Raw genomic sequence first — 13,314 nt, forward strand, 5'->3', positions numbered from 1 at the left:
GCCTGCCAAATTTCATAGTCCTAGCTTAACTGGAAGTGCCTAAAGTAGCATAAAAGGACCGACAGACCGACAGAATTTGTGATTGCTATATGTCACTTGGTTAACACCAAGTGCCATAAAAAGCAGAGATTGGAAACGGTCGGAGTTAGATAATTGATATGCTCTTATATGGAAAAAATAAGAGTTGAAACAGATCCTAGAGGAACTTTAAAAAAAAACTTTTTCCCAAGGTGACCAATGGTCTCCATTGCGCAGGTACCGACCTCCTGATTCAATGCCTTCGGCCGGGAGATCAATGCGTGGTTGGGGGAAAATCATCCGATGCTTCCTGTGATTTTTCCAAAGATTTTTCCAGATACCTATTAGAGCTGGGTCGACTCTGGCTGAGTTTAATGGGTCACAATATTGACCCCGTCCCAAACCAAAGAATCAGCAACACCAGGACTCGAACCCCTGACATCAGGATTTCAAGTCCGGAGCGTTACCCAATGACACATAATGACAAATAGTAAAGACTAGATTGTTTATCGTAAATTTCAAAGATTAAGCAGCAATTAACTAAATACATGACTTGAATAAAAATTGGAAAATTAGAAACATCAGAATAGTATAAACAAATTTCTTGAACTTACGGCTTAGTCTGCGATGCAGATACAACAAATGTATTCACGTTTTCTTTCACTATGAAGGGTATAAAATTATGAAATGATTTGGAAAATGAAATGAAGAAGATAGAAAATTCTAGTGATTTTAAAGGAAAATTGAGTGAAAATTTTTTGAGTGAGTAGGAATTTTAGCTTTGTTTGTTTTGAAGAAGATTAGATTAGATTTAAATTAAGATGTAATTGCCTGTTGGTTGACGAGTGTGACTCCACAGTATGGACATGATATGTAATTGCTGCTCCCGTAGTATTATTATTATAATTTCATATTTATTTATTCTTTTTAATATTTTTTCCTTTCCTTCTTTCTTTATTATTATGGTGAATAGAAATGACTTTATATGTATGTTTTTTAACTGATTCAATCCACGTCAACCGTTTGGTTTTAGGTAAATCATATTGAATTTTGTATGCAGATTGTTGTTATTGAATATGTAAATATCATATATCATATGTGATTTATATGATGCGATCCCTTTTTACATGGTTTTTCTTCTTTTTAAACTAAATTCGAAAACATTCGTCATTTTCAGTTGCTTCTTGAAGATCAGTTTCATTTTCATTTTTTTTTAATTTTGCTTTAGTAGTCGGTAGTGCGTTGATACTTAAAGTACCGACAGCGTATGCATATTGCCATTGATTTTTTTTCCTAGCAGAGGTTGGATATCGTCAGAGTTAGATCACTGATATACTCGCATACGGCAAAAATATGGGTTGAACCAGATCCTTGTGGAACACCAAATGACAAATAGTAAAGCCTAAATTTTTATCGTAAATTTCAAAAATTAAGCATCAACTAACTAAATACATGATTTAATTAAAACTCGAAACATCAGAAACGCCAGTGTAATATAAAAAAATTCATTAAAAAACTGGGATTGTTTAAAAAGTTATATAAGATAGATCCTACCTGAAAACCAATAGTTTCTTTCCCTTGAACACATTCTGAGCACGTCTTAAGAGAAAGACACGTTGGCAAAGGAGTAAAATACAACAATGTGCCATTTCCAATAAAATAGTTATCCTTGAAATCCACTTTGTGTTTCCAAACAATGATTTTTCGGCTGACAACTGAAAAAGAAAAATATTACTATGTATAGCATACATATTATTTACACATAAGTATTATCTTTCCACTCTACAATACCTAAAAATATTTCCTAATTCTGATAAATAAGAATTATTAAATTATAGATTATCTCTCCTTTTTATATTACCTCCTTATAAATTATTTCTCCTTTCATAACATTCCTTGTAATCTTTGTCAGCGTTCATAAAGTCCTCTCTGTGATATCAAAGAATAATTTTTATGACGCCAAAGATGCCAAAGATAGCTATTACCAAGGCCGTATCCAGAGGGCGGGGGGTGGGTGGGGGTGTGGTGGTGTAGGAAGTTTGACCCCTCACCCCCTGGAATGTTTGTCTGACTCGTAAAAACGCAACAAAAGTGAAAAAAAATTTGATGCGTTTTCTACAGTGTTTTTTTGTAATCCCTCAAAACATCCTGGATACGACCCTGGTTGTTACACCTAGAAATACAATGCATGTTACATAGAGGGTTACGGAAGCTAATAAGTGAGTATGTGCTTTTTTTTGTCTAAAATCAAGCAACTATGGCAACTGAAATTTTATACATAGTTGGGTAAGTATATTCTCTTTTGCCTCACGTCCAGGATTTAAATCAGAATACACGAGATTTTTTGGGGGGGGAGGGGACTTAGTATTTTGAAGAAAGGGGACAGATTATTTTTTCTACAGTACTCACGAAAGAACATAGAATAAGACTGTTTTTCTTTTTTGTAGTGTCTGTCATCTGATAGGCTCTTTAGAAAGTCAATAATAACACGGTATATTAATAAAATCAACAGATTATTTTTTCTACCGTACTCACGAAAGAACATACGATAAGACTGTAGTCTTATCGTATATTAGTCTTTTTGTAATGTTAGTCATCTGATATGCTCTTTAGCAAGTCAGTAATAATACGGTATATTAATAAAATCAATAAAATATTGATAAAAATAGATATTAATAAAAATCTATAACAGTAATCAATAATCATTAACAAAAGTAAAAACAGAGAATAAAAAGGAAAATCGATGAGGGAAAAGAGCGTGAGTGATACAAACTTGAATCTCGACTGTAGTAACCAAGAAGGCGATAGGTTAGAGCGCATAGGCTTTGTAGGAAGGGGAGGACTGTGCGTGTTGAGCTTAAAGTTAGGTTAACAATGAATAATAATCAATAATAGTAATTTATATTGATGAAAACCATTAAAATATTGAGAAAACTGATATACTGGTAAAACAGATCGGCTTTAATTTTGATGGACACATACGGAGAAGGGAGGCTTTAAGGCCTATGTCCCCATGACACTCCAAATTGTTTATGCTTCTCCCTAATTTTCTTCCAATTTTTTTCCCCTCCCAAATGAATACATGCGTGAACGCCGAGGCCTTGAAATATCGACTTGGACAAACCCCTAAAAGTATTCTTGTTGATTTGTTCAGACACAAAAGTCTATACACAATATGAATTTTGTTTAATCAAAAAGTGAAGAAAAGTAAACGAAACATATAAAAACGGAATATGGACGCTATCTATATTTATTCCACTATTAAGATTGAATTATGGTTACAGACACTTCCCAACTTAAGGACTTATTCAGTACATGATTTTAAGCTAGTTTTCAGTTGCTTTTTTTTTTTACTTAATATACTTGTAGCACACCCTGTCCAAAATTAAATTTAAATTAAAATCTTTTATATAATAATCCCTAGTTGCTCTTTTGACTACTACTAAAGCTAATAATAACTCACTGCAGCATCAAGTCACCTGAGGCGAACACAACTACGCATGCTCCTCCTTCATCCCAGTCAATTAAAAGCCTCCCTCTTTACACCCTCCCAATAAATTCCAATCCCCCCATTCTCCACCCCATTCAGGAAACGACTAGCTTTATGTTTGAACCTAGATAGTTGGGCGAGAAGGACGATTTTTGGCAATGTCATCCTTCATCCGCAGAATATGCCCAAGCCATCTCAACCTTTCTCTCATTATAGCCCTAGAAACCGGGATTGAACCACATTTTTTTATACAGCTTACTGTTTGAGATAAGGTCAGTCATACTGGTACCCAAACTAATCCGTATGGTACTTTGGAGCACCCATGCTTCAATACCGTATTTGACCGTATTAGACTTGAGACTTTTACAGTTAGATGAAGGGAAGGGGACAGTTGTCCAACTATTGCTTTTTGTTCTATTGCTAAACTATTGCTAACCACTATATATTGCTAAACTATTATCAAACTATTACTATTGCTTGAATAATTTTTGTTCTTTTTGCTCTAACAAAATATTTTACTAAACTAATTTATAATAGTATTGGACCAGTTCCAAAAAGACCTTTGAAGCAGCCTGCTAAAAACGCAAGGTTAGCTTTGAAAACTTGCATTTAATCATCTTGTTCAATTTTGTTTGAATTACTGGAAACACAACTAACAGCTGCATTGGTATCTGCATCTGTTTCTGGTAAATTTTAAAGATTGTTTTTATTTTTGATGGTCTGTATTGAACCGCGTTTATAAAAATGCAAAAATGCTCTATTGAAAAACATTTTGCTGTATATGATAACAATTTGGAATGGTTACTTGTATATATTAAGATGTTATCATTGTGTTGACAAAAAAGTAACCCTTTCTATATAGTTGCTTGAAAAACCTATTTATTTATTCATCTGTTTCTTATTTAATTAGAAGAATCTAGCTTTGTATTGCTTGTTCAACAATTTTTGAAGGGTTGTCCTAGTTACTGGGGAACCCGAAGAGTATAGTTGAGGAAATTACAGGTGTTTTCACAAAAATTTATAACATGCTCGTAAGACCCTTGCAATTTGTGCGAAAAATAAAAAAAAACTTAGGTTAGAGATGTCTGTGAGACAGGGTTGTAACATTGCACACTGTCAGTGATGACCACTGTCATCACTGTAGCTTTAAATATTCTAATCTTGGTTCGCAGACTTATCTTCCTATTTTTATAATCTTCTACTGTGAAAAAACACACTGGGCCTTAGCTATTATATTTTTAACATATTCACAGCGCCCACCACCATTTTTACTAATAATAATGCCAAGGTAAGTGAAGTTATCTACTTGATTGATCTTCTCCTTACCCGATATCACTTATTACCCGATGTGCTCGATATTACCCGACATACCTTTACTTATTTCCGGTCTTAGCAGCTATGTCTTCTTAATATTAATTTTTAAACCTATTCTTGCATGCTGAACTCGCAAAAGATGTTCATTCATTTAGTTAACATTTCCATTTAGGATGCTCAAATCATCAGCATAGTCTTTAGAATACAATCTCCTTAGAACAAAGTCCATTTAGAGAAATTTGATAAACCAAAATAAATTTTGCATTATAAAAAAGGTAAAGGATGCGGCACTAGACCCTTAAGGTCCGAGCCAACGGTGCTGATCTCCGTCTCAAGGCCCTTCAGCTAGGAAGTGCAATGGGGGAGGGGATAAAGTAAATAAAACACAAATTGGAAGAAACTGAAACTTCCAATTGCCATAAAAACCGAAAAACATGGGTCAGACAAAGTAACTGAACTTAATATGTTTGACCTTTGATCTCATTTTGACATACAATGTCAGGTAACACCTTTTTGATTATTACAGCCGAGTTGTTTGTCTTCAAACTGACATTAGGTTAGCATTATCAGTAATATAAACAAGCAAGAAACAGGTGGCACAGATAAAGAATTTCTTAGAAAGGACTAAGGGAGTGAAGGTGAAACTTTCAGGACACGATGAACTGAATCAAGAAGTACTATATGGATGCTTGTTGTCAAAAGAACCTCTGTAATATCTCAGAAACGTATAAAGCTATTAAGACAAAATTTCCAGGGTGTGTTAAACTAAATCAAAAGACACTATGCACATCTAGGTTGTCCAAAGCTCGCGCCTGCAATATCTTGCAGACCAAACAGTTAACAGCTAAGTTTATTAGGTCAAAACTTTTATAGTATGTTAAAATAAATCAAAAGACGGCATGTACATCAATTTTATAAAAAAGAACATATTTGAAATATCAAAGGAAAACCAGAACGATTTACTCACAAAATAGTGTTTTTTCTATAATATAGGCATCATATAAACCTACACGGACGGGATGCTTATCGTCACTGATGTCTGTTATATTCACAGGCACATCTTTGTACACAAATAAAACTTCACCGGTACTAAAAAAAAAGAACAGATATAAACATATAAAATATATACATATATAACATATTAACATATAAGATATTAAATTTTCTGTATATTATAAATAAGAATTCGCTATTAATTTTATTCAGAAGAAAAATATTTTTTCAGAACAATTTCGTCTTGGGAAGTAGGCCAAAATTCCGAGTTTTTGGGAAAATTCCGATCTCTGGAAACAATTATAATACACAACCTTTCTTTTAGAGTTAATGTAGCTGTCCACGGTCTACTCACAAAATGTGTAACTTTCTTGTTTACTATCGAGTGTTTACTTACTTTCTCCACTCGCTTTCTGTCTACTGACTGAATTATCGTGTTTATACACACTTACATTTGCAGTTTTTAATACACCATTTTCTCATTGTACTTCACTTTTGTAGGTTACTTGACTTTATTTCTTGCTCAACAGGATCTCCAACGTAGAGGGACCTAATTGAATGGACCACCAGTATTCTCCAATTGGCCCTGTACAGGGTTAATAATAGCACCTAATGCGAGTGGATACTGTGGCTGTCAACGTTTTGGATTATTACACAAGCCCATCTAATGCATGACCACCTCGAGGATGTTGTCAACTATTTTGCAACAACAGTTAAAATTGGATTAAAAACATAATACTTTGGATCCATGTCTGTGTCAATTTTCTAACTGTTCAAATGATGGTATAAACTACTTTCACCAGTGGCACTAATGGCTACCCATTGTCCCACCAGTAAGATTTTATGAGATTGTACCCTTTGGGGTTGTGATATCACCTCGAAGGTAATACATAGTTTCGTCGGTTTAGTCAGTGCTACGTAAAACTTTCTTGTTCATTCTTATAATGCTAGTATTTTTGGATTGTTCCATCACTATGCTAACTTAAACCACTTATACCACTTAAATTTACACCACTTTTAAATTACACCACTTAAATTTTGGTGAATTCTCATTTGCCAATGTTTCACCTCCCCAGGAGGTTACCTCTATTTCGCTAGGTGCATTCATCTGATTGCAAACTGGTTGCGGTGTTATGTATTTCTGTTTGAGGTTTTTGATGTGGTCTTATTAAAATAGATATTGTGGCTGAAAGGTTCTTGCTTTACTGCATTAGCCTGTCTAAAGCATGGCCTTCCTCAAGGACATTGTCAGCCATTTTCCAAGATAAAGTTAAATTGGGTTGAAAAAATAGTATTTGGATACTTCTACTTTAGATCCTTGTCTCCGTCAATTCTGTCTCTGCCCAAATGATTTCAATATTTCACCTCCCCAGGAGGTTACCTCTATTTCGCTAGGTGCATTCATCTGATTGTAAACTGGTTGCGGTGTTATATTTTTCTGTTTGAGGTTTTTGATGGGGTCTCATTAAAATAGATATTGTGGCTGAAAGGTTCTTGCTTTACTGCATTAGCTTGTCTAAATTATGGCCTTCCTCAAGGACATTGTCAGCCATTTTCCAAGATAAAGTTAAATTGGGTTGAAAAAATAGTATTTGGATACTTCTACTTTAGATCCTCGTCTCCGTCAATTCTGTCTCTGCTTAAATGATGGTGAGAACAGTTTTCACCAGTGTCACTATTATTACGGATGCTTAAAGCCGTTGAATGGTTAGACTAATTCCTTAGCGGCAATCAATTGCTAAACATATACCAACAATGTAGTTCCTTTCTTTTGCCCATGTTCACCGATTGAGGTGCGGATGCCTTCAAGCCGAGGCTAGTTAGACCCGTTGTTCTAGTGCTAGGCCATTGCTATAGGCACATACCAACACCATATTCCTCTTTCATAGGGTATTTCATTGAGCCTATGGTTTGCCGCGCTTAAAGCACGAATCCTTAAACCCGTCAATGGTTAGACCATTGCTCAAGTGGTAATAACCATCCGCTTCACACATACCAACAATATACTCATTCTCATTTGGGGTTCCCATCTAGCCCATGTCTACTCGACTTTTTGTAGTCAATTACAGACAGTTGAAATTTTTGTTTCTGGCCCAAATCCCTTGGCTTATATATGCATGTTCACTTGCATAAGAGTCGAGGCAGATTGCAGGAGGCCCTTGTAGGCCTTGAATTGGACTCGTTATTTCCATTCATATTCATTTCTTTGGCGGGGTAATCAGTTGTAAATAGATTGCCAAATTTGTCAATATTCTGCTTCCCCCTTTCTGCGACCGTGAATTAACCTGAGAGAGAACCTCCAACAGGTTGAACCCAACCCACCGTGAATTAGCATGAGAGGGTTGACTCTAGTTCAGCGTTGTCGAGTGATAGCCATGAGAGGAAAATTTTCAAGTAATTTAACCCGAAGTCAACCTGCGTGTCTTAGACGTACGTTCATGTCAGAGGTAAGAGGTAGCTTCGTTGGTTTGGTCACTAGGTCGAGTTTAGTCGGCTACATAAAACTTTCTTTTTCATTCTTATAACACCGGCATTTGTTGGTTTGAGCACTACGTCGAGTTCGGTCGGCTACAAAAAAAATTCCTTTTTCATTTTTATAATGCCAGCATTCATTGGTTTGGTCACTACGTCGAGTTTTGGTCAGCTACAAAAAACTTTCTTTTTCGTTTTTATAGTGCCAGCATCCGTTGGTTTGGTCACTACGTCGAGTTTGGTCGGCTAAACAAAACTTTCTTTTTCATTCTTTTAACACCAGCAGTTTTCATTTGTCTCTATTACACAAGAATGACGGTTTATCTCATCTTTAAGTTTTGTATAATGCTTTCTTATGTCTTCCATATAAATTCCCTTGCTATGCTAATACCACCGAGATTTGTGCGAATTTTCAATGTTTGACAAATGTTGACAAATTCTCAATTTGTCAATGTTTCATTTGTATGGTTACCTGTGTTTCCCTGCGTGAATTCATCTGATAATGAGATGATTGTGGCCTTATATGATCCTGTTTAAGGTTTTTGATCCCGATTTAGCTGAAGTTGATAGAGGTGTTTGAAAATATGTATGTTCTAAACTAATTGTTTACTTATATATGTATAGTATGTATGTTTGTTTAAATATGTAATATATATGTTTAATATATAATAAGTAATATAGATGCATATTATATATATGTTTAATATATATATTTTTTTAAATAATGTTATTTATGTAAATATGCATGTTTACATGCATATTTACATATATATTTATACATATCATATCATATTTATACATAGTTAAACTATGATTAACTATGTACGTTCTATATATAAATAGTTTATTAGCTACACTAGAACCAGTTTTATTTCACTAAAATATCTGTTAGTGATACTTTCTTTTCTTTCTTATAATTTGAGGCAACGCTTGGATATCAGCCACGTCCCCATCTACTTTTTTCGGCCGAAGTTGGCCAAGGACCATCAGAAAACGATCAATCACTTCACACCCTGATAGGGTAGGAACAAAACGACCCTATTTGGGAAGACATTGATTAATTACCCATTTTGACGCCACATTGCAAAACGAAAAAAAAATGAAAAAAGTAAAATGACAACAAGGCTTTAGTAAGCTAGACTGGAAAAAAAAAATCGGTTTTACAAGGATTTCAAAAAGATAATAGCCCAAATCAGTTGACAAAAAACCATATCAATATAAAAAAAAAATTCCACCTGAATATGCTAACTGTAATGCTAACAAGGTCATTACAGGCTTTATATATAGTTTGATAACCAGTTTTGTCAGCAATACGCGCATTGTCAAGAATAGTCCAAAATTACACGTTTTTGGGCACTTCTGCAAGATTCAGACAATTATAACAACAGATGAATAATACAAATGATGAAAGAAGTGCAATTATTGATAATAAATATTGAGTAAATGCTTGATGATAAATTGCGACTGCTTTGTTATTATTACTACTACTAACAACAACTCATCGTAGCACTAAGCCCCCTGGGGTCAATACAGCTACGGACATTCCTCCTCCGCCCCAAACTATTGGAAGCCTCCCTCGCTACATCCCAAAAGTAAAAATTTCCATTAAATGCTTTCCTTATAACATTCTCCCACCCCATTATCGGACGAAATCATTGTCGCTTGGCCCTAGATGGTTGTTCAACAAGGACGATCTTCGGCAATCTGTCATACTTCTACCGCAGAACGTGTCATAACCACCTCAACCTATCTCTGATTATAGCCCAAGAAAGTGGGATTGAGCCATATTTTTCGAACAACTTACTGTTTTATTTACGGTCAGTCAGTCAGGTATCCAAAACAATCCGTAGGCAATTTCTCTGAAAAACATTCAGAAAATCCCCCCCCCCGCCTTTCGAACCACTCGCATTCCAGAGCCATACTAGACCACTGTCATCACAAAAAAAGGTAAACTACAAATAAAATAGCCAAAACATAGCTTAAAACATTTAAATGCTCGTACGTTAAATGTTGATGGCTGAGATTAGCGGATGAAATCGTGAGATCAAATAATAATATGAGTTAAGTTAAATACTTATCAAATCTAAATTTAATTTATTAATTAAATGCTAGCATGACGTCGTATATTACCCACATCATACGTATTTACATTATATATAATACTCATTTTTAGAGATCTTACGGACTATTACCGTACATTATGCATGTGCGCTTTACCCTAATGTCACTGGGTGTTATGGTTTCAATCAGGGGTCATAAGAGTTATATTTTTAGCCCATATGCGATTCAACACTTAAAAGTAATGCATTTTATTGACAATAATTAAAAAAAAGTAAAAAAAAACCATAAAAATAACAGAAAGAAAACTTACTTCTTCAAAATTAGCTGAAAAGTAAAGCTTCCTAAATCAGTTCGCTTATGCATAACAACTTGATCCCAGTGAACAGTTAGCGCCGTTCCATTATCCTTATATCGTATTGACGAATTAGGATTAGACATTGTGTCAAAATCAGCCAATAAGGGAGCAGCATACTGCTTTGCAGCCAACGCATTAAGGTAATCTTGTAAGTAATCTCCCATATACAGAAAACCACCAGTGGCAATTGTAACGTTGTTGACTATGTGGCCATAAAACGGGAAATCAAATGTGACGTATATTGTCTAAAAACAGAAAAAGGAAGATATATAAAGGTTGTCCAAAAGCCTAGATGCATATATCAAACAGTTCGTGGTAACGAACTGTAGTAAGGAGCGATCCGGCTCAATAGTAACCAAAACTTTAAAAAATTGAATTTTGATATCAATAGCTACATCAAAAGAATCGCATTTTAGTGCTGATTTTAAATATATAAGTTTCATCAAGTTTAGTCTTACCCATCAAAAGTTACGAGCCTGACAAAATTTGCCCTATTTAGGAAAATAGGGGGAAACACCCCCTAAAAGTCGTACAATCTTAACAAAAATGACACCATCAGCTCCTATCTACAAAAATGTGGAATTTTGTCTTTTTTGCCAGAGTTTTTTACTGTTTTAAAAAGAAGAGTTGAGAGAAAGAGTCAAACTTTGGCGTCAAGAGCGGGATGTTGGTGAGGAAGCAGCCCCTTTCATATGCGAAGTAATTTCTGTTCGTTTTAAGTTTTAATTTTGCTCCTTACTTTCAGTTAAAAAAACTTGTTTTTTTTTATTTAATATAGAAGAAGAAACGGCAATAAGAGACTGAAGTTATGAAGCCTGTCACTGGGACTGTGAAGCCAGAATTAAGTGCATTTTGCAGACCGCATATTCAGATTTCAGGTTTTTCCCAATATGTGCATACATTATAATGCCTATTTAAAAAAAAATCAGTGTAAAATCTAACATGAACAGTTTTTCTATAATTGCACCTCGAAGCATAGAAGTTGCTAAATTTCCAACTTAGGAGATGGGGAGAAAAATGGTTCAGTTTCGTTGCAACATGCCGTTGTAGTACTACCTCTACTGTCAAACCCTCACAGCATCATGCCCCCTGAGACCAAAATATAAGTTCACGCTCCTTTTCCGTTCGAATCTACATACTTGCAGAAGTTCATTCTTAGTAATGAAGTTCCTACTTAGTATAGATTTATTTTCTCTAATGCCCTCTTCCCACTCCGTTCAAGGACGTTTTCATCTTGGTTTAACCCCTGCTGCATTTAAAAAAGAAGAGTTTTTCAAAAAAAATAACAATTTTTCAAAAGAGAACGTGTCGAAGACGATTGGATCCTCCACGCATTGTAAGATTGGCTGGCCAGTTCAACAAAACTGATTAATTAAAACATCACTGAAATGACAAAGTTTCAAATAGACGTTATTTAACGCCACCTTAAAGCTGCGTTGTTTTAAACGAGTTTTAAAGATATTCTTAAAGCTAAATTACTTCCAACATAGAAAATAGAAAAAATTTGATTTAAAAATTAATGACTTAAAATTAAATTTCATTAGATTTCGTAATCCATTTTAACTGACGTATATGTTGATTTAAATCATATAAATGCAAACCTTCTATTTTTTGGCATTATTATATTCTAAACTCTCCCATTTCATATCCAAACTGTTCTTGGAATGTCTGTTTCGAGTTCTTATCCTTAAGTTTACCAAAGTGTTAAAGGACGTGTTAAAATTCGGTTTTTAAAACCACCTAGACGTCTGGCTCATTCCTGACATAAAATGAAACTTTAAAAATTTTAGTATAACAGAAAAGTTTAATTTTCCGGATATTAAAATGCTTCTTTATTAAAAAAAAAAAAAAAAAAAAAAAAAAAAAAAAAAAAAAAAAAAAAAAAAAAAAAAAAAAAAAACTAGCAGTAGGGACTATCGCCATATGGGTATAACAATACCCTTTCGAGAGTATTAGGAGAAATTAATCCCTCCCTCCCTAAGAAAAACTGTCATTTAGAATTTGAAACCAATCCCCCAGTGGTAAGATAAAACAGGATAGACTTGCCAAAAATTTAACTTGAATATATTCATTAATCGAGCAGAAAAGATCCCCCTTCCTTCCTATTGCCACCACAGCAGCCACCACTGCTTTAACATCGAATCCGCCGCATGATTGTCAAACAAATAAGACAGGAGAAATAATATATGAAACATAATAAATAAGAAATAAATATATAAAATTAATGGTGAAGATCTTACAGCCGTTTTCCTGTGTGCACCGGGCAGTACAGTGTGGGATTCAGGGTCCTTTTTCAGGTCTAACCAATATTCTTTCCATGTCCCTGAGACCTCAGGATAAAAGGAGCTGTTATAATACATATGACTATCCTGAAAAAAATACATGTATTTTTGGTCCAATAGCAGAGGCACCAGCATAGGCAAATAAATAATAGGCAAACAAATAATAAAAACACTATAAATAGCAATATTTCTATGCTAACAAACATCTAGATGGGGTACCGACATATGTACAAGCATAAAACACATTTAAATCCATTTTTCAGTAGAAGTCCAACTTTCCAATATATTTGCCACTCTCCCGACGTTCTATCCAATATATTTCTCAACTA

At 34.5% G+C, this 13,314-nt stretch overlaps 1 protein-coding gene across 1 annotated transcript in view; it reads right to left on the reverse strand.

The window, feature by feature from the left end:
• The window catches only part of LOC136039174 (uncharacterized), a gene marked incomplete in the record, with an annotated part of 228,537 nt that overhangs the window by 37,576 nt on the left and 177,647 nt on the right, over window positions 1-13,314 (reverse strand). The window contains 4 exon segments of the mRNA XM_065722689.1: window positions 1,573-1,733; window positions 5,790-5,911; window positions 10,659-10,948; window positions 12,944-13,072. Of these exon segments, the coding sequence (XP_065578761.1) occupies window positions 1,573-1,733; window positions 5,790-5,911; window positions 10,659-10,948; window positions 12,944-13,072 (702 nt within the window).

Source organism: Artemia franciscana, chromosome 19 (genome assembly GCF_032884065.1).
Source record: "Artemia franciscana chromosome 19, ASM3288406v1, whole genome shotgun sequence".
Classification (NCBI taxonomy): domain Eukaryota; kingdom Metazoa; phylum Arthropoda; class Branchiopoda; order Anostraca; family Artemiidae; genus Artemia; species Artemia franciscana.